The 22,946-nt window shown below is 34.0% G+C and overlaps 1 protein-coding gene across 1 annotated transcript; it reads right to left on the reverse strand.

The window, feature by feature from the left end:
* On the reverse strand, positions 1 to 22,725 carry LOC133192906 (uncharacterized). The gene is made up of 11 exons (XM_061328913.1): positions 21,935 to 22,725; positions 17,475 to 17,626; positions 15,955 to 16,105; positions 10,954 to 11,110; positions 8,246 to 8,347; positions 7,569 to 7,694; positions 6,555 to 6,728; positions 6,285 to 6,369; positions 4,598 to 5,014; positions 1,007 to 1,756; positions 1 to 853 (listed from the first exon to the last, which is right to left on the reverse strand). The coding sequence occupies exons 1-11, from the start codon at positions 22,708 to 22,710 to the stop codon at positions 588 to 590; spliced, it is 3,156 nt and encodes a 1,051-aa protein (XP_061184897.1). The 5' UTR covers positions 22,711 to 22,725; the 3' UTR covers positions 1 to 587.
* Positions 22,726 to 22,946: the final 221 nt, after the last annotated feature.

Here is a 22,946-nt window from a genome sequence, read left to right on the forward strand (position 1 = left end):
GTATACTTTCATTGAATATTCCAATTTGAATTATATAGACAAACTTAACACCAGTTCCTGCTTTAACATGGGCTCTGGGAGTAAACAGAGAGCAAGGAAAGTCAAAGAACACTGTAGAGAGAGAAAGAGAAGAACTGGGGTGGAACAGTGGGAGAGAAGCCCAGGTTGGTGCCAGTGACCATCGTAAATGGAGTCTTTTGTTGAACTACATCATGTGTCCTCCGGGGCGCAGAGAAGATAAGAACGGTAAGTAAGTTAATTCATGATCAGTAAGAAGCACAATAACTCCCCAGTTTTCTTTGCAATTGTGACTTAGCTACAAAATTAGAAATCTAAAATACATGTCTCAAAAAATCCTTAATATAACCAGTGTCAGGAGTAACATTGTTATCATAATTTAATCTAAATGTATACTTCATAACAATGATTGAATCATAATTTGTACAACCTGTTATTATTATTACATGTATTGCAGTATTTGATACTGATGCACTAGTGAGTATAATGTTATAGACTAAAGACACATACACTGGTAAGGAAAAACCACAGTATACTAGCTGTGTACTGGTTATACGTTTTGATAAGGATCAGAGTCTGGTGTAAGTGATTAAGTATTCAGGGTAGCACTGATCTTTATCATAGACCACAAACTCTCGGAAAAGTCCCCCACTCTGTTGCTTAACTCCTACCACAGAATCGAATCGTACATGGTTGGCTTCTGCGCAGTCATCCTTGTAACAATTATAGCATGGTGGCTGTTTATATTTCTTATCTCTCTCTGTTAGAAACATATGTCCGAGTAGGAGACGCATTAGAAACATTTTCCCTTTTTGTCCTCGTTTATCTTTATCATCTATAAATAGAAAAATGTAAACAGTTGCAGGTTTTTTTTTTTAGTATATTTCCCTATATTTCATTTAGATCATCTCTTTTTAAATAGCACCTCTAGATTAGGTAATTTTTCGCAATTAAGACATTTTTTAAAAATATTGAAATGTACACAAACCTGCATACTGGTCAGCTTTTGTAGAACTTTCAGCACAGTAAATTCCACGACCAAACATGCCACTATCACTTCCATGTTTCGGATCAACGCCTTTTGACACAATATTCCCAACAAATTGACTTTTAGTGCCGTGAAACAGGTAAACCTCATTCAGTTCTGATATGATGTCTTTTTTAAGCCTTTCATCAATAATTTTTTCAGTGACGATTGCACCTTTTGCAACAACATTCTGTATTCCTTGCTTTCCAGGAACCATTTGCAGTTTAGTTGGGAATTTTGCCCCTTTCGTTTTGTTGATGCTTTTAGCTAACATCTTCCTGCGTTTAAGGCTATATTCTTGATACAAATCAATATTCTCAATGAGTTCTACTTTTTGAACATGAATTTTTTTATGGTTGAGGTTTCTTGCATCTGCTCCTTGTCCGACTAATTCTGGGTTAAATGTCCTTTCTACTAGTTTGCGAATTGCATGGAAAGTTTTCGGATCCACTTCGTAGCGTTTTTCTGTGCTTGTAAAAAGTCCTTTGACATAATCAAAAAGTGATTTCCCATCCTTAAAGTGTTTCCAGTAGGTTGGTACAGGTGGTTCTTCTACAAGTTTTTTCCAGTATTCCTCGGTGCCGTGGCGATGTTTATTTTCTCGTCTTACCGAAGGCTCTTGAGGGGATGCTGAAGTACAGATACTTTCTATTTCTTGTCCTGCCTTGCTTACTCCCTTAACTGAACCCTTCAAAGATATTCTATTCTTACCTATTAAAAATAAAATGACCAAAAATGAATAAAACTTGTAAAAAAAAATCTACGTAAATAAATTTTTTAATCCATTAAAATAAGATATTTTCTTATGAAGTCTATCAGAACCCTAATTATAATATCATAATTCATGTACTACATGTACCAAAACATTTTCTTAGAACAAATACACAGGTTTTAATGGTGACCTGCATGTCATCATGCAAGTTTTTTTTCAGTAATTGTCCCGAACTTTAGCTTTATAATACAGTTTATGGATTTACCTCAGGAAGATACATTCCTTGGTTATGCATGCTCCAAATTTTATTTTCTCTATGTCAGACATATGCTTTAGCAATGATGGATAGGGATCCACAAAAACACCTCAGACATACTGATGATATATACTTGGATTATTGAAAAGTTCAAATTACTGACAAATCCATATATGTCACTGAAAACTGCAGAGAGGGGCAAACACTTCTGTCATTTGGACCAAGGGAAGATATTGTAGAGTTCTTTAGTTTTACAAAGAAGTTAATAAGAAAAAAAATTAAAGTGTTTGTTTAGGATCCACAGTAGTTATTATTAAACAGTTTCTGAAATGGCAATAAGTGTCATGGATTATCGAAAAGAACTTAATAAAAGGATGTCAAAAGAACTCATTTTCCGAGGAGATTATGAAAATGAATTCCAATGGAGCCAAACCATCTCTTATCAGACAACTTCGTCTATTTCTTGATACTGATGGATGCATACGCTGTAGAGGTAGGATTTGCTATGCCGAAATAGACAACGAGACAAAGAACCCTTATTTACTTCCAAAGAAGGACACTGTTACACACTTGATCATCAGAGACGCTCATCAGCGGAGTGGCCATTCTGGTACGAATGCGACAGTGTCATACATCCGACAAAAGTTTTGGATACCAGCAATCAGACAGGCTGTAAATTCTGTCACTCGGAATTGCGTAATTTGCAGAACTGTAAATGGAAAACACTATTCCTCACCAGAGCTACCGCCTTTACCCTATTTTCGTACAGAGGAATCAGCGCCATTCACTACTACGGGAGTAGACTTCACAGGAGCTTTATTCGTTAAGGAACGGAACCGAAGACAATCCAAAGCTTATATTTGCCTATTTACATGTGCTAATACAAGAGCAATTCATCTAGAGACAGTCAATGATTTATCCGAACAGTCATTTTTACGGGCGTTCCGTAGATTTGCAAGCCGAAGGTCCGTGCCTAAGATAATCATCTCAGATAATGCGCCAACTTTCAAGTCCGCAGCGAATTACCTGCAACAACTGTTTGAATCTAAAACTATTAAAGAAGAACTCGCAAATATAGGAGTTATTTGGAAATTCATTCCAAAGGCAGCTCCATGGTATGGAGGCTTTTGGGAACGACTCATAGGAATTACCAAATCCACACTGAAGAAGATAATCGGCCGTTCATACATCGATTTAGAAACCTTACAAACTGTAGTCACAGAGGTTGAAGCGATAGTAAATGACCGTCCGTTAACATACGTTTCATCGAACCTCGAGGATCCAGAGCCATTAACACCATCACATTTGCTGTACGGAAGAAGACTGACTTCCTTACCATACCCAACAGAGGACCCAGAGAATTCAAACGACTGTCATTCATTGACTTGTCGTCGTCTAAACCAACGATTGGATAATCAGAATACTATTTTAAATCACTTTTGGAGCCGCTGGAAGAGAGAATATTTGACATCACTGAGAGAGTACCATACAGCAAATGGAAACAGGTCGCAGAATATTAAAGTCGGTGACATTGTCCAAATCCATGAGGAGAAACCTCGGATCATGTGGAAACTAGCTGTCGTGGAGGAACTCATACAGGGGAGAGACGGATTCGTCAGAGCTGCCACTTTACGGACCAAAAATGGACTTACCAATAGACCAATTTTGAAACTATATCCAATCGAAGTGAATGAGAACGAACTTCAAATACAATCTTCTGATCGAGTATCAAAAACAAAAGCCAAAGAAAGAATCCGTGAATGGACTTCTTAATTTAATGATTATGAACTTGCTTTTTATTTCAATGGAACTGTTAATTTAATATGAGCTTTTTAAAATTTTACTATTCATTTTGGTGCCCGGAGTGTCATGGATTATCCGCGAGTTCATGTAACGTTAACTTTGTTGTGACGTCATAATACTTTCGTTTGTTTCTATAGATAATAACAAGTCTCAAATAAACCACTATACGATCAAGACGTCTTTCATTTCATTCCACAACAATAGGTTTGAATAAACCTCAACATGTAAGTTTGTCATTTCTGACTCAGTTGTTCTTGAGATGACATTTTGAAAAAAATCCACCTGTTTTCTCCATTTCTTAATGACCTCCCCTTGAAAAGAGATATTACCCTTCTTTTGGGGGAAAAAAAAAAGAAATTGAATTTCTACCAATCAAGGATGTCTTTTGCAAGTTCGGTTAAATTGGTCCATGCAATGGTTCTGGTGAAGAAGATGAAAATGTGGAAATTAAGTTCCAAGTTTGGATGAAAATAAATAGCAATATGTCATTTGTGATACAGGTGTCCTAAAGAGGTCAAAATTTTGATTCCTGATGGCTACAAATCTGTTAAATTTAGCTATTTATTATAGTTATCATGGATCCCAAAGCATGACTGCTATAAAGTTAAAACATTAGCCCTAAAGCAGCAAAATGTCACAAATTCTCAATCACATGTAGACAAGACAGTTGCAGATAGATGTATATGTTATAATCATAACCCTTATCATAACACATTCTTTCTTATTACTGACATAGCAATTCAACTTTCTTTAAATAATGTTTGACTTTTCAAAGTATTACCTTTATCAAGTGAAACAAAGACATCATACTTCTGACCAATTTCATACATTTTCTTTTCTTTATGTTTTGGCATTTCACTAAAATTTATTCTCTCAATGCTATGTTCATGCAGAAACCTTTCTTTAATCATTTGAGAGAGTTCACTTCGTATTGATTCCCCTTTGTCTCTGGATAAAGCATATATGTGTAGTTCAATCACAGGTGTCATTTTGGACTGGTCTCCTGCAATGTCTTGTGGACTTCCGTTAGCACTCTTTGGACGCGACCAGCCCTTCCTTCCTTCCCACTCAAAACTTTTATGGTCTCTGTACCTTTTGAAATCTGGTGTTGAGTTTCTTTGCCCTTCTCTACCTAATGTGTGAACAGGGAGACTGGGAACAGAGGACTCCCTCCTTAGAACTCCATGTTTGCTAGAGTCTTCAAAAAGAAGAAGAAGTAAATTGGAGTACATAAAACAAGCAATCAGAGAGTATAGCATAAGCACAAATGAGTCCATTACCAGCACATGTATCTAGATCCCCTTCAAAATCAGCTGAAAAATCATTAAAGGATATTCAGTATAATAAAATAAATAGTTCATGTTTCTGAGGTTAACAGTTCAAAATGTCATCCCTCAGAAAGCAAGAAGTCTGTGAGCCAATGCTCACTAATAATACCCCCGCTCGGATATTCAGTATAATAAAATAAATAGTTCATGTTTCTGAGGTTAACAGTTGAAAATGTCATCCCTCAGAAAACAAGAAGTCTGTAAGCCAATGCTCGCTAATAATACCCCCGCTCTGATATGAATATACAAGTTCAGTTATGGACAGACAGTGATAATCAGGAAGCGGACATTGGATCTTTACAAAAATGAATCCCTGCATATGGCATGCTTAAACAAAGAGTGTGCTAAAATTTCAAGCATCTGCAATGAGTAGTTGCTGAGAAAACTGCGACCAAAATTTGTTATGTATGGTATGGACAGACGCACGGATAAACAGGAAGTTGACATCGGATTCGTACAAAAATGAATCCCAACATATGGCATGCTTAAACAAAGAGTGTGCTAAAATTTCAAGCAACTGCGATGAGTAGTTGCTGAGAAAACTGCGACCAAAATTTGTTATGTATGGTATGGACAGATGCACGGATAAACAGGAAGTTAACATCGGATCAGTACAAAAATGAATTCAAACATATGGCATGCTTAAACAAAGAGTGTGCTAAAATTTCAAGCATCTGCGATGAGTAGTTGCTGAGAAAACTGCGACCAAAATTTGTTATGTATGGTACAGACAGACACACGGATAAACAGGAAGTTGACATCGGATTTGTACAAAAATGAATCCCTGCATATGGCCTGCCTAAACAAAGAGTGTGCTAAAATTTCAAGCATCTGCGATGAGTAGTTGCTGAGAAAACTGCAACCAAAATTTGTTACGGACAGACACACAGACAGATGGACAGACAGATAGACACACAAGGGTAAAACAGTATATCCCCCTCTCCTTCGGAGCGGGGGTATAACTAGTCATTAACCTCTGCTCCTGTTATAATTGGCAATGGTTTTCCAAGGGGTGTCAATTTCAACTGTTTCCCTCAAAAACATGCACTATTTATACAATAAGAATTGGTTTACATGTATATTGTATATATCAGCAAATAAAATATCCCTTGAACAAAACTAAAATGTATCATTATTTACTTGTTCCTTCTTTTCCCTGCCTTCTTAGGTCAAGGTTCTGTTTAAAAACTGAGAAGATTTTCTTGTCATATATGGCAAATGTTATCTGAAAATAAGAAAATATAATTGATATAATGACTACAAAATTGACTGTACTGATTTTCAGAATTTTTTTTAAAAGTAATTGAATATAGAAATTCTTTTAAAGGAATTTTCATAATCCAAGTGTAAATCATAGTTTTCCAACCCTTCAAAAATAATTACATTCTTCATTCTTTTTTTTTTTTTTACCTTCCATTGCCTGTCTGTTTTTGCTTGTGAGACACTCTCTGATATGAGGAGATTAGCCACTTCTCCTTCAGGATACTGTAACAAATGTCCTACACCTAACGCTGGCACTGCTATATCGTACACATCAAGATCAGCACACATTCTAAAACATTCCCTAACTGCCTGCTGCAGCTTCTAAAATTTCAATCAATCAATAAATGAACACATAGTACCTGTATATCAATTATCAGTATATCTCTCATGATAAACTTCGTAGAATGAATGGATTGATTGTATATAATTATCTTAAAAAATCATATTACATATTCATAACATCACCATACAAAAATTCACACGAAAATAAAAATGATTTTTATTATAAAGACATGATACATTGAACAATCATTGAATCTTTAGATACTAGGGTATTTGACTTTATCTGCACTTGCATTAAAGAATTGTGATTTTTGTTAAAATTTGCAAGACAATTAAAATACATTAAGTTTGTGCAGAATAACAGACCATATTAGTCAATCTCTTTTACAACTTAACATTAAAACTAATGATACCCTGGGATATGATTGCAAAACCAGACTAGAGACCTGTTTATCCATATTGTTGTCTCTCAGTATTTTTTGTTAGATTTGTCAGTGAGGTTATGGCATTTGCCCGTAAGATTTCACTTTCCATCGATTTTACATATATTACTCAAGAACAACTACATGTGCATTTCTGATTACCAAAACATAACAAAGGAAAATATCATAACTTGCTTTCTTTCGAGGGGTTTCTGTCATTTTTTAAACCACCGCTTTTGGCAACCTGACATCACTCAAGTGTTTGAAATCTTTCTGTTTTTTAGTGATTAAAAAAAGTCAAACTGAGACAGATTATAATAAAAATTAACTGCTAAAATCCAAAAGAACGGATTTTCAATTTCCGTATTTTCATCATAGCAAAACTGAGATGTATTTTGGACTCAAAATCCGTACAAAATATGGCGAAATCGTAAGAGTAAACAGGTGTGAGACTAACCTGTATTGATGAATGATTTCCTCTGTATTTTGGGAGCAATATATGACAAACATGCTGACATTGAAGTTTACCACCACTTTTAGTCATGATAATATTTTCTGAAGAGTCATAATTTGAAGAAAGTTCCTGGAAAACAAGAGATTTATGTCAATTAACCAATGCATTGTAGAAAATTTTTAATTACAGCTAGACCCCCCCCCCCCTTTTTTTTTTAGATCTGGGACTGATACTGTAAAGATACTTTGAGTGTGAAAAATACCCTCATTTTGTGACCTTAATTGTTAGTATTTCTTATCTAGAACAAACTATTTAATACATGTATTAATGTATCTGTGTCCAGTGTTTCCTGCTAAGAAAATTAATCGTCATTAATGGATTTCAATGATGAATTGGGAACAAAAGTATGTCACAAAAATTAGTGGTTGTAGTATTGCAAGTGTATAGAACCAATTTCCTTTTTCTTTATTTTCATAAAAATAACATCTATGTGGAATATTAGTTTGGTAAACAAACATCACAAAAACCAAAAGATTTCCCCATTTAGAGTCTCCTCATTCTATTATAAGCCAAAGTTTTATTGTGAATGAAGAAAAAAAGTTTGATCACAAAATGTTAATTTTGCTTACTGTAAATGTAAGCTAATGAAAACTTTATATACTTGATGTATATATGCATACATCAGATAATTCTTGTCCACCCTCTTTCATGAAGCGTTCAAAAATCTTTCCTCTGGTTGATAATCCTGATGAACTATCAAAGAAGTTTACCAAACACTTGGCCTGAAAAAAATCATTTTTAAAATTAGTATATACACAATGCAAGTCATTGTGTTTAATTGTCAGTTTTATGGACATTTATCATTCACCCTTGAATAAGACAAATTTGCTGTCATTTTTGCACTGCAAGTTAAACAAATGTTATTTGCATTTCATTTATACAGTCAAACTTTGTTATCTCAAACTCAATGGGTTCAAGAATAAACTTTGATATATATTTGCAGATTTGAGATAACTATAAGGACAAAAAAAAACATAAGAAAAAACAGTTGGGACTGCCAACTCACTTCAACATATCCCTGGTATTCGAGCTATCGTTGTTTGAGATAATGAAGTTCAAGTGTAAATACAAAAGCCAAATTTCATATGAGTAAACAGAAAGATGGCGAATCTTATAATGAGTCTTAGACAGTTACTATTCAATATGTGGGAAATTTTTTATTAACAACTCATAGATAATAATATTATTATACTTTCATGTTGAATACTAAAATCTGATTGGTTTAGACGCATTTAACAATCCGTAATGTTACCCTCAGCATTAGCAACACACTTGACAACGGGTAACACAATGAAAAAATTGTCACCTGCATGCAAATCATGCGCGTCAGTTCACCGTAGAATTCTCAAAACATCAGTTGTGTGTTTGAAAGAAGCTGAATAAACTTGATGTCAATAAAATATGGCCGATGTAGCTTAATTGAAAACAACAAACGACAAACAAAACATGCTTGCAAGTACAGAAATAACAAAACTTTAGATAATTAAGGACTCTTTGAATATCAAACAAACAATAAGGAGGTCCGTAAATCTTTTACAAAGCTTTCTTATTGAGAAAAATAGTAGCGGGAAGTTTGAAAGCTTTCTAAATGTGAACTTAACAATGATCGACAATTTTTTTGCTAACATCCTAAATCATTAAGACATTCAGTATAATAAAATAAATGGTGCCTGTTTTGGAGGGTAACAGTCAAAATTGATACCCCAAGGAAAACCATTGTCAACCGACGCATCAGTGGAGGTTGACAATGGTTTTCCTTGAGGTGTCAATTTCGACTGTTACCCTCCAAAACAGGCACAATTTATATAATATTATGTTTATATCAGTGACAGATTTAATGAAAAATTCAGCTTCCATCATTTGGAAAATGCTGGACCTGGCAAAGTTGTACATGCATGTTAGTCACTATCAAAACCAGCTTTAAGCTTTAGTATGTATATGACTTATTGACTTTGATGTAACTTTCCATCATTTGACTGGAAGACAGTGAATTAAAAATTCCAATTTTTATTGATAAGCTGCTATCCAGCCAAGAGCCAGGGTTTGTACAAATTTGGAAATTCACTACATGGGGATGCTTCCATATAAATACTGTGTTGTAGTCCAGCTATTCTAAGATTTTTTCAAACTTGAATTTACACTACCTCAGGATGCTTCCATATCAATATTACTAAGCATGGCTTTGCTGTTCTTGAGCAGAAGAATTTTAAAGATTTTTTCCTATGTAAAACTGATCGCTCATTGTAGTTCCACCCTACCAACCCTATTTGAACAAATTTGAATCTACACTACCTGAAGATGCTTCTAAAATAATATGACTAATCATGGCTTTGCTTTCTTAAGCAGAAGATTTTTTCAAGATGATTTCTATTTATTCTTATGTAAAACTTTGACCCTTTGTTGAGCTCTCCTAAGCTGGGGGGGGGGGGGGGGGGGGGGGGGGGCATAATTTGAACAAACTTGATTCTACAATACCTAAAGTTGCCTCTGTGTAAATATGACTTGTACATGTAATGGCTTAGTTGTTCTTGAGAAGATTTTTAAAGATGTTTCCTATATATTCCTATGTAAAACTTTGACCCACTATTGTGCCCCGACCTACCCCTGGGGTCATGATTTGAACAAACTTGAATCTACACTACATGAAGATGGCTTAGCTGTTCTTGAGAAGAAAATTTAAACAGAAATTTCCTATATATTCCTATGGTAAACCTTGACCCTCTGTTGTGGCCCTGCCCTACCGCCCAGGGGTCATGACTGAAACAAACAAACTTGAATCTTCACTACCTGAGGATACTTCTATAATAATATAACTAATCATGGCTTTGTTGTTCTCAAGAAGATTTTTAAAGACATTTCATGTATATTTCCATGTAAAACTTTGATTCCCTCCTGTGGCACCACCCTACTCTCGGGGGTTATGATATGAACAAATTTGAATCTAGAGTATGTAATGAAGCTTTCACGTAAGTTTCATCTTTTCCTGCCCTCTGGTTCTTCAGAAGATTTTTAAAAGATGCTACCAAATTTTCATGAATTTATCTCCCCTTGAATAAGAGCTTGGCACTTCCTTTGAACAAACTTGAATTCCCTTCACCCAAGGATGCTTTGTGGCAAGTTTGGTTGAAATTGGCCCAGTGGTTCTGGAGAAGAAGTTGAAAATGTGAAAAGTTTACAGATGACAGACAGACGCTGGACACTCTTTGCCTTCGGCTCAGGTGAGCTATAAATTTGATTTCTAAAAATATGTCATAACAAATTATCTTCGCTAATTCTCATACATACAACACATATTTGTAAAAAAAACAAAACACTTTTGGATTCACACCTTGCAGAGTGTTACGTCAACATTAAGGACCTGGATTGTAGAGCCCCTCACATTTAATTTCTCTGAATGTGTCGCTCTTTCCCAGTCAGAAAAACGTCGGGAGCGAGACTCTGCTTGTGAAGTTGGAAGGTCACTAAAGATATCCTCCTCTTTGAAACTAAATAAAAGTCAATGATATCAAGTTTTATTCCATTAGTAGTTGCAATTGATTAATGCATTTTACAATCATTCCTATGTGGTTTTGAATCAACAATTTTTTAAAAACTATACGTACCTTTGTTCATACGAACATCGACATATTAAGGGGTATCATTTGCAATCGATCTTTTTTTTTTCTGACCTTTTTTTTATGAGGGATATTTGTAAAGTTCTGAGAACTGTTTGATAAAATACACGGTGTAGTACCTAAACAGTTGCTATCAGAACAAAAAAGCGTTTATTGTTTCGTAAATTTTACGACTACTAGCTGAAATAAATATGTCGGAAAAACTTGGAACAAGAGGTAAAGTTGTCAGAAAGTGACCTCAAATCGATTTAGTCTCAGAAAAATCCTTGTGCACGGAACAAGTAAGGGATTTCTTTAAATGATGCCAGAAGCATTTTGTAGAACAACCTTCTAAAAATTTAAATATAGTAAAATTTCCGAAGCATGTACCCATTCGCAAGTCAATATACTCAAAGTTTCCATGCCTTTTTTCATCATTTGTAGGTTAGTTTGAGTTCATTTTGGTATGTAAAGATGTGTCAATCTATAATAATTCGTAGATATGATAATTTTTATAAAAAGTGTATTTTGAAAGAGATTTTTGGACAAAACACGATCTTCTTAAGTTACGGTTACTATCAGAAATGTTGGTATGTAGGCACTGGCTATATAAACTAAATATAATGCACCGGCTGCTATTTGAAATATAATTTGTTTTTCAATCAAGAAAGAGAAAATTAAAAATCTTATGGCTGCACAGGCATTGTAAATATATTCATCCAAAGAGCATATGGAACACAATGTCTACATGTACAATTGACATTTATCAACTTAACTCGAATTTGTTGTGTTCTGCCAAGTAGAGCTGATCTTCGAAAAACATCACTATACAAAATCAAAAAGAAAGCTATACGAAGGAAACGTAAGGTTAAATTAAATGAAAGAACTTTACCATCAGTACTTCAAAAGCTTTGGAAAGCTTTCGAAAACTATTTCTTTTTAAATTTTTGTAGCCTATATGTATACTTAGACCTAAATAATATCTAGTAAATTTTCAGTATAACCTATGACAGTAGTGCTTTGGTACGCTGTTGCATCAGAAAATACAATTAACACGCATTATTCAAACCATCGGATCTTGAGTGGAGAGGATGTCCGATTCCCGTTTTTGGATGATTTTTCTGGATTATTAAATTTATGCAGATAGAAGAGACAATCACCCCCCTGGGGGGTGGGCTCGAAAGAAGAAGGTCTTTCAGATGGAGAAGACTGAGCTACTTATTTGCTTTTCAATTTTCTTATATTTACCTCTATTTCTCTCTCTGTCTCTTTTGAGTGGGCTTTGAACCCCCCTTCCGTTAAAAAAGGTGGAGATCCGAACATGAAAAAAGGCTAATATTTTATCCAGTAAGTAATATATAATTATGTACATTTAAAGGAGAGGGCATTACTATTATTTACAGACAAATGTAGTCTTTTTTGAAACAGAAAGGGGGGGGGGGGGTAATTGTGTGCAATTCCACTTTCGTATTTTCAATACATGTACATATTTTTTGGACATTAGGAGTGTTTGACCATACTGTACTCGTACATCAAAAACTGAATTTAAAAAAAGTAGTTTATTGAACTGGATGTATAATATAGTAGCATCTATAATAAGGTCTGTTATTCAAGCGAGCCGCTCACTTGGATGAAACTTGTAAGGATGGTGTATCTATGGTTGCCTTGCTTACACATATAGAGGATCCGATGCTGCTGATCTGGCCTTCAAATTTTGAAAAGTGTTTGGGACAAGTCCATTCTAAAGAAACTATATTACCACAACTCATTGGATAAAAGTTTATAGTTTATATCCAACCAAAAAAAAAAAAACAAAAACAAAAAATAAAACAAAAAAACATGAGCGATCCTTTATTTGTGAATCTGGCATAATTACTCAGGTGAAATCTAATAAATTCAATGGAAGGTGCACATAATTTAAAGACTAACAATTTTATTGTGTGCAGGATACTTAGTAAATGTACAGGGTATTTACAAACACTACTATTATTATTAGTCATACCATACATATAGATATTGAAATAAACCAATTTATCATTATAGGATCGAAATCAAGGTAATATAAACAAGTCAGTTATTAAAAAGAATATAGAATGAACATTTCAAATATAGTTTTCTAAAGTACTGCATAATAGATGTGAATTAAGGACGTGTATTAAAGAAAAATTGAAAACTTAAGACATTTCCAATAGAAACCGGTGTTGTTGTCTAATAGTAGCCGTAACATAAGTTTCTCCGCATGAAAACCCTTTTGTTTTTAAGAAACCGTTTGAAATGGGTAATTCTATGAAATAATCAATACGTTTTACAAAAATACACCGATCTGTCGATTCATTTTTATCAAATATCTAAACATTTTGACGCTAATTAAATATATGTCTTATGTGCATGTAAGTGTGTCCGAGACTTACGACAGTTTTCGTTCTATACATCAACAATCCTTTTATTCATAAAAAATTAGAGATACATGTTAGTTTTAAAAGGTATGTTACGTTCCGTAAGGGTGAAATAATAAGTAGCTTAACTTTGATAATTGAATTATTGACCATTTTATTGAGCCAGCGAAGAAAAATACTTACCATTTCGTCCATTTTTTTCCAATAGCAACCACACAATTTTCAGATACAGTAATGTACGCGCATTTTTTCTGATAGCAACCATTTAGGTACTACACCGTGAAATATTTACAGTTTAACGGAAGTTAATGAGCTTGGAATCATTGAAAAGAGACAGAAATGTTGAGTTACAGGACTGATCTTACCATTTATGAATAAAACATACAAAAGTCTTCCTTCAGAATTGTTTCTGTGCATATTTTTTCATATCATTTCAACTTCGGCGATCAAGAACTCATTATCGCTTTTGACTTTTGACTCAAAAAAAAAAAATAAAAAAATCTGAATTTCATTGTTGTTTACAATTTTAAATATTTACATTTGCTGTGTTTTTCTACTAAGCCAACTGTGAAATTGATTTGAAAGTCATTTTTGTGTATACTCACGCGTAGAAATATACACGGTGAAACTCACGCTAAAGTGACGTCACAATGAGGCTACAGAGACGTAGTCATCTAATGATATAGGACAGCAAAATTAGACGTAGTCTCTAATGATATAGGACAGCAAGAAATCCAAATATTAAGTATATTATTGGTGCTTTTAAACTTGTAAAATGTAAATATAAGGAATGTTTTTAAGTTTAGTGTGAATTATTGGTGTGTAAATCATACAGACTTGCACGTAGGCATATTTTTCATGAAGCGCTAGTGCGCTTCATGAAATATGCCTACGTGACAAGTTTGTGTGATTTACACACCAATAACTCACACAAAACTTAAAAACATTCCTTAATTATGTCACAGGGTCATTGTTAAAGAATATAACGCTGGATTCGGATTTATGAAGTTTTAATGAGGATAACAAAGAAATGGAACCTAGAAAACATAGAAAACACACTCACAACACACACACATTAACAAGAGACAAATACGGCACATTAAACAAAATTACAAATTACATAACATGAAAATTCACGTCGCTGCCAATAAAGATAAATTACGTATTATCGAAATTGGTTTAATAAGTATTTACATCATTAGAAATAAATCTTACCAGGTATCCAGTATTATAAAATATGAAACATAATTATCAAGGCATCGTGAAAGTCGATGACTTCAAAAGTAACATGAAAGTTTGGACCTCTTACACCGTAAAGGTAGAAATCTAATAGTTATTTGATTTGGTGGGATAAGCGCTTATGTAGTGCACGAAGTTACATGTAGTATACATGCATATTAATTATCAAATAGTGGTCTGTCATTGGTCCACTGGTCGTATTCGTATACCTGGTCAGTTTGTAAACTAAAAATAGAAATATCACGTGACAAAACAAAACATTCACACATGGCACTCATTCACACAGACGGCGCTATGTTTGATTAGCAATGCGCGCTAATCAAATATAATTTATTACGTAACAAAATATTGAATTAAATATCAACTGTGACAATTATTTTCCAATGGCTTAAAATTTGCGACTTTATTGAGTTGCGGTGGGGTTACAAGTACAGGGGTGCCCTTTTGGTTTTTCTTAGAAATATTGGATGCCCTTAGCTAAACCTCTCCTGAACTTTAATCAAATTTGCAAACTGGTTAAAACACCTGACAAAATAACGCTGGCAAATTCTGCAACACCATCCACTATTCTCCTGTGATTGTCGGCGTTTATTATTTTCTCACAGCAACATCTTTTTTACCCAATATTTAGTGTGAGATTCAATAATAACATGCTATGTTTGACACACTCTTAAACCACCTACAGAACTATAGGAGCTCCTTCATAAAACTCCATATATGATAGACTGTAGTATATATGAACATTCTCCCAGCTGACAATTAATTGCATCCAGGTAATGAACAAAAGTTGTTAAATTTTTACCTTGCTGAAATTGTGTCTCTTGTTATGTCATTTTTATGGTCAGTCTGCTAAACCCATGAGAGTCTGACGTCATTTTTGGAGATTCTGCGTCATATTAGATTACAAAGTGTCATCACAATATGTGTAAATTTTTCTGATCTTTTCAATGATAACAAATGTTAACTCCCGTTAAACAGTTCATATTTTATCAAACAGTTCTCAGAACTTTTCAAATGCCCCTTGTAACTATATTAATACTAAAAGTTACTAAAAATAAGATACACAAGAATAGAAAAAATATAAGTATATATACTTCTTACGTCTGTCTAAATGGTCGTGACTGAAAAGGAAGCCGGACTTTTTTACTGCTGTTTCCTACTATAATTCCACACTGAAGCTGGCATTCTGCCATTTTAATGAACTGCTTTTCTTCCTTCCGTAGTCCATTTGACATGATTGCAACATCTGTCTCTATAATAAACAGATTTATCTCAAATTCTAATCTATTTACCCTGAACCAATATATCTAAAATGAGTAAAACTTGAAAAGCTGTAAAAGTCATAGGGTAGAGATACAATCTACAAATTCAAAGAATTGTAGTCCCTTTCAGTGTCTAAGTGGTTGGGATGCAATTATTCATGACATATTTCATGGCAAATTTTAACCATCTTATCTGTGTGTCCTGTCTTGTCTGTCCAGTGTCCATCGTACAAAACAAATACATTTTTATAAAGATTCAAATTTTAAATCTGAATCATACTTAAGGTCATCAGGTCAAATATCAAAAAACAATCTGAAAGATCTTGTTACAGTTAATGCATATGGGAGAAAAAGTCTCTTCTGAAGCAACAGTAAGACCAAAATTAAAATTTAAGATAAGAAGCTCAAACTTCTAGGACAAGGTCATGAAGTCAACAAGAGGCCCACAGGCCATAATGCTCACCTGAGTCACTTTGGTCCTGCTGTTCTGGATCAGATTCCCTCCCCCCCCCCTTCAAATACATGTATTTTTCTGTATTTTTTATCACCTTTTGTGGGCCCACAAGAGCTATGATATGAACAAAAATGGATCTAAAATACCACAGGATGCTTCTAAATTAATATGATTCATCGTGGATTTGCTCTTAGTGAGTTTTAAAGGTTTTCCCCCTATGTTATCACTGTTGTGGCCATGCCTGATCCCCAAGGGCCATGAATTGAACAACACTACCTCAGGACACTTCCACATAAATTTCAGCTTTCCTACTCCAATGGTTCTTTAGAAGAAAACTTTTACAGCTTTTCCCTATATACTTCAAAGTACAACTTTAATTTCCCTATTATGATTCCACCCTACCCCAGGGGCCATGATTTGAACAATTTAGTATCTACACTGCTACCTCAGAAAGCTTCCAAGTAAGTTTCAGCTTTTCTGGTCCTGTGGTTCTTGAGAAGAAGATTTTAAAAGTTCCCTCCCTATTTTTTGCCTTTTCTTGATTATCTCCCCTTGGAAGGGGATTTCCCCATCATTTCAACAATCTCCTTTACCCAGGGATGCTTTTTACCAATTTTCGTTAAAATTGGTCCTGTAGTTCTAGAGAAGAAGTTGAAAATGTGAAAAGTTTACAGACAGACGAACGGACGCCGGACACCGAGTGATCAGAAAAGCTCACTTGAGCTTTCAGTTCAGATGAGCTAAAAATGACAGTTCTTTCTGACAGGAGTTGTCACAAGCAATGTAGATGTACCTGGTCAGTGGTCACCATTTTGAAAATTTTTGAAAAGAATATCAAAATCAAGATCACTGGGTCAAAAATCATTGTACATTTGGAAAGGTCTTGTCACAGGTAATGTACATACCATCTTTACTTATTTTGAATAAATCCAGTTTTCCATCCCATATTTCCTGCTCTAGGCTCTTCAGATTTTCCAAGTACTGTTTCCCGTGGGCCTTATCTCCTTCAATCTCAATGACCAAACACTTGTTTGTGTTGATCTCCATTCTGACTTTTCTGTGGTAAAAGAGAAAATGGCAGATTAATGTAGACATCAAACAAGAGGCCTGGTAGTCACAAAAACCAGAAGTCTCTGATGAGACTGTAGCTCTCCTGGTTTGTACTTAAAACAAAGGAAGAGAAAAGTAGCACTTGGACTTGAAACTATGCAACAGCAATAAATAGAATAATGATCCTTGGTTTAGTATCTTTTTGTGGCAAGCTATATTGAAATCAGACCAAAACTCTAGAGTAGCATTTTGCAAATATTTCACAGAAATTTCCATTATTAGTAACCATGGTAACACCGTTCATCAAAATAAAAAACCAATATATAGAACTATGACTCTGAGTGTAGTCTACTTGAGTTCCAAGTTATATTGACTGCAGGAGGAGTAGTGCATTGAAAGTAATTGAAAGTATTTCACAAACAAAAATTTCTATTTTTAGTAACCATGGCAACACTGTTCATTGAAATCAAAAATTGAGGAAACTTGGATCCTATGTAAAAACTCCATTTACTGCTTGTAAACACAGCATGGCTTGATTATCTTGTGAACCACAGGGATTAGCTACATGTATGCTCCATTGCACAAGACACCTGTAAAATTGATATTAATTGTGAAGTTCAATTACTTACTTCAATTTCGTACATAAATGTAATTTGACTTTTTTAATCCATTGTTGTTTGCTCTTTAAATAAATTTTTCTACTTATGAGATTACTACAGACAAAATCTTGAATATTCAAAGTGTTTTAGAGTCAGATCAATAAAACTAACTATACAATGTGATGACCAATTATATATACTGATCAATATAAAGTTCTAAACATATATTTAAAAATAAGGTTTTTTAAAGGGTTATTTATTTAATTTATTTAATTTAATATTTGTCATTTTATATAAATATAGCGTGGATCTATCAATCCGAGTCTCGAAAAAACAAACCAAAAAGTTTCATTATTGGCTGTAATCATTGGGGGTGATTATAATGGTAATGGACAGATTTGTACCCGAAATAAGATGGGTGGATGGTGATAGGCAGGGGATGGTTGTAAAACAAGGTTTTATATAGCGAGGAAATCAGGACTTGAAATTGTTTTGGTGGTGGTGGTGGGGGGTTATAATGGGAGGAGCACTGTATCTCCCCTTGGAAAAGAGTGTGGCCCTTCATTTGAACAAATTTGAATCCTTTTTACCCAAGGATACTCTGTGCCAAGTTTGGTTAAAATTGGCCCAGTGGTTCTGGAGAAGATGAAAATGTGAAAAGTTTATAACAATGACAACAATGTCCACAACCACAGACAATGGACAAAATTCAATCTGAAAAGCCCACTTGAGCAACAATTCAATTGTGCATAATTTTTCTAAAAGAAATTATTTTATTCTGTTTTCAAACAGTGAATATAAATACAATAAAGACTTACATGATGATATTTTTTAATAAAGACTTACATGGTACATTTAAGTCTTTAATAAAATACCGATCAACTCTCAGCTGATAAAATACAGACATTTATATATATAACATTTTTTAATAAGTTTTCCTATTTATATATATCACAAATGTAATAAGTTTCAATATAAACCCTGAAGAATGCTGAATCACACCGGAAACAGTTATGTCACACGCCAGAAACAGTTATATCACCCGACGGAAACAGTTATAACACCCTCTCGATCACTTTCACATGTCTTTATGTTACGCATTTGTAGCTCGGGTTCAAGATTTAATGACATCGGTTGCTAAGCAAACGTAAACAACGGAGCGCAATTCTTAATGTCATGAAAGCATTTCTGGATTATTTGCCTAAACTTAAACAATTCTAGACAATTTTTTAATTTAAAAATGTTATATAACATATACCACATGACTTCTCGGGTGACAATACAAGAGTGTTTGCCCCTCAGTGATAGGAAAGTCCTGGAGTGTTATTGTCACCCTCTGCCTTCGGCATCGGGTGACATAACACTCCAGGACTTTCCTGTCACCAAGGGGCAAACAATCTGGTATGTCACCCTCGAAGCCATGTGATATATGTATAATAACGAGATCTAAACTGATGTCCCCAGCATCTCTTATACCCGGAGTCCACTGTATGATTATTCGTACTTTCCTTTTCTTCTTCTTCTTCCAGTTCAGTGCAAAACCACTAAAGTATTATCGCACTCTTGAGAACATTTTTAAAGATTTTTTCTATTTATACCCATGTATAATTTTGATTGCCCATAGTGGCCACACCCTAACCCTGGGGGTCACAATTTGAACAATCTTAAATCTACACAAAGGATACTTCCATATAAATATGATGAATCAAGGCTTTGCTATTCTTGAGAAGTTTTTAAGGAGGCTGGGGGGTCAACAAATTAACCATCAGATATAACTTAATTTTTTAGGTATGATATCTTAAGCTGTCAACTTTCATTTGGCAAAGAAAAATTTCATAAATTTTAGTTTTAAATTTGATCATTTTTGTATATCTCTAAATAGAGCTCTTCTTCTAAAGGAGATCAATATAGTTTAAAATGGCCACAACCCCCCAGCCTTCTTAAAGAATTTGTCCTATTCATTCCCATGTAAAACTGTGATTGCTCATATTGGCCACACCCTACCCCAGGGTCATGATTTGAACAAACTTGAGTCTACACTACCTAAGAATGCTTCCATATAAATATGACAGACCATGGCTTTGCTGTTCTTGAGAAGAAGATTTTTAAAGACATTTTTCCTTTATATTCCCACATTAAACTTTGATCGCCCATACAGACCTGGGGTCGATTACTTTGAAGTGTAATAGATTAAACTACAATTACTTTGGAATTTTTACCATTACAATTACCATTACTCTCATTCAGAAAAGTAATTAATTAAATTACAATTACTTTGATAAAGTAATGAATTACATTACACGTTACATTTTATAAGAGAAAAACAAATATTGTATGACCAGATAATTTATATCCATAAATTAACTTTCTCACACTTTGTGCTCTGTTAATATGCTTTCCCTCAGGTCTATAAGTCAGAGTGGTATTTTGATTTTGGATTTATTTATCATGTTTATGTAGTTTACCAATCTACAGTTGATAAAGAAAGTGGATAAGAACACTTTCAATGTTGTATTTTTGTTCAGTCTCTGATCTTAGTTCCTCTTTTTTTTTTTTAAATAAATGATAAACATTTCTTCCTGTATGTTCTATGTAAAGTGATATTTAATTAACAGATAATTCTATAATTGTAAAACAAGTACATATCAATAATTTAATTAATTGGCACTTGTAATTAGCTGAGCAGGCATAATCAAGGAAGATATAAATTTAACACAATTAACCAAAGGTGATAATTACAGGTACCTAAATATAGGGTTTGAAGTTAGAGGTGAATCCCAAGGTAAAAAAAAATGAATGATGGACGATATCAATATTTACATATTGGCCTTAGTTTCCATTTGTGTCTTCAAGAAGATCATACTGATCTTGCTTACCAAGTCCATTTTACCAGAATGAACTTTGTGAAAAGAAAAAAAAAACAGGTTGAAAAATATAGTTTGTATCTAATTGGTAGTCTCAGCACACATGTATTAAATAAATGTCACTTGTTTTGTGACTATCTTTGAAATCTAATGATTTCTTTTAATATTTTTTTCTGGCTCTCTTCAATTGATTTTATAACTATCTTTTCAAGAAGTACGTATTCTATTAAAACAATTATTAATTTAGTATTTCTATCAATCACCACTGAATAAACATTTTTAAAAAATGGTAAGATATAGGATTTTAATTTTAAGACTTTAACATAAATAATAATAAAAAAAACCTCTCAATGGCATTGCTTTGTTTAAGCTTCAGTAATACATTTATTTTAAAATACAAAATGTAATTGAAAAGTAGTGGTCATTACTGACATTTTTTTTAAAGTAATGCATTACATTACAAATACTTGTAATTGAAAGATGGACCCATTACACATTACATCCCATTACTTTGAAAAAATGTAATGATTATAATGCATTACCATTACACATTACCATTACCCCAGGTCTGCACCCATAGTGGCCACACCCTACCCCAGGGGTCAGGATTTAAACAAAATTGAATCTACACTATGTCAAGAAACTTTCACATAATTTTCATAATTTCTTGCCCAGTGGTTCTTGAGAAGGAGATTTTTTAATGATCTCACCCAGCTAGACACACAGACCGATGGACAAGGTGACCCCCCCCCCCCCCAAAAAAAAAAAATGGTTTTGGGGGGTATAAATATCTGAATCTGTCTTTGTGGCAAGTATAAGCTTTCAAAATGTGATAGTGTGATATATACTTACAAATTATGACTCTGCATTGAAGTAACTTTAGATATAAAATTTGGGTCCCTCTTGTAGCATCTTGATTGTCCTCTGTTGAATTGACATTGTAATGTTTGATGTTCAGTGTCTGTGTTGAATTGACATTGCAATGTTTCATGTTCAGGGCCTCTGTTGAATTGATATTGTAATGTTTCATCTTCAGGGTTGTTTTTTTCACTCAGGGTTTCTTCAATTAACTGTCTAACAGTTGAAACATCATCAATCCCTCTCACAGATATGACATTGCTTTGCACCTCAATATCAACAAGATAATCACTTTCTAAATCATTTAGTTTTTGTCTTTCAAGTTTCCTTTCATATGGAATGGGTATTTTTTCTTCAGAAATAAGGTTCACAGAAATGTCTACAGCTAATTCAGCTGTAACCTGATTTGCTGCTGTTGCGTACAGACACGATTCACCTTGGACCTCTACATAAGCTTCGATACCAAAATCTACCAAAGCTTTTTCAATACATTTTGCTGCTTTTGGTTTTGATAAAATATCAGCATCTCTTTTTGATATATTTTTCCTGTGCTCATTGATGCTGCTGTGATTGGTTTCTTCATCAATACTTGCAGCAGTTTCCTCTTCCATTGCATGGCCTCTGATATCTGGAGTTTGTATCCTGTAACACTCATCCTCTTCATTTTTTTGTGTTTCTGGAAACGTTAACCTTTCAGGACTTCCTCTTTTGGTTTTTTGCTCTGTGTCTTCCTCACTGTCAGAATCAATTATTATCAAATTTGAGGCCATTGGTTAGAAGTTAGGGAAATCACAGGCTAAATTAGACTTCCATCTTAAACCAATTTGAAATGTTTGTCATTAATGTCTGTTATTGCCGCACCAGAATCTGTAAATTAGAAAGTTCACATCAAGAAATATCTGTTATCATACACCAATGCATCCTCCCTTTCAAAAACAAGAGGCCCAAGGGCCTTAATGGTCACCTCAGTACAATACAACATTGTAATGGATCCAAAGAAGTATAA

Source organism: Saccostrea echinata, unplaced genomic scaffold (assembly GCF_033153115.1).
Source record: "Saccostrea echinata isolate AGI-Se365-2 ecotype Australia unplaced genomic scaffold, CSIRO_AGI_Sech_v1 ptg000025l, whole genome shotgun sequence".
Classification (NCBI taxonomy): Eukaryota; Metazoa; Mollusca; class Bivalvia; order Ostreida; family Ostreidae; genus Saccostrea; species Saccostrea echinata.

Excerpts from the sequence above, each read along its gene's own strand:
- LOC133192906 (XM_061328913.1), bottom strand. The coding sequence starts at position 22,710 with ATGGCCTCAAATTTGATAATAATTGATTCTGACAGTGAGGAAGACACA. Across the intron at positions 17,627-21,934 it reads TCAATGCAGAGTCATAATTT|AAAAGTCAGAATGGAGATCA; the intron begins GTAAGTATATAT and ends CTTTTACCACAG. Across the intron at positions 1,757-4,597 it reads CTTTGTTTCACTTGATAAAG|GTAAGAATAGAATATCTTTG; the intron begins GTAATACTTTGA and ends TATTTTTAATAG.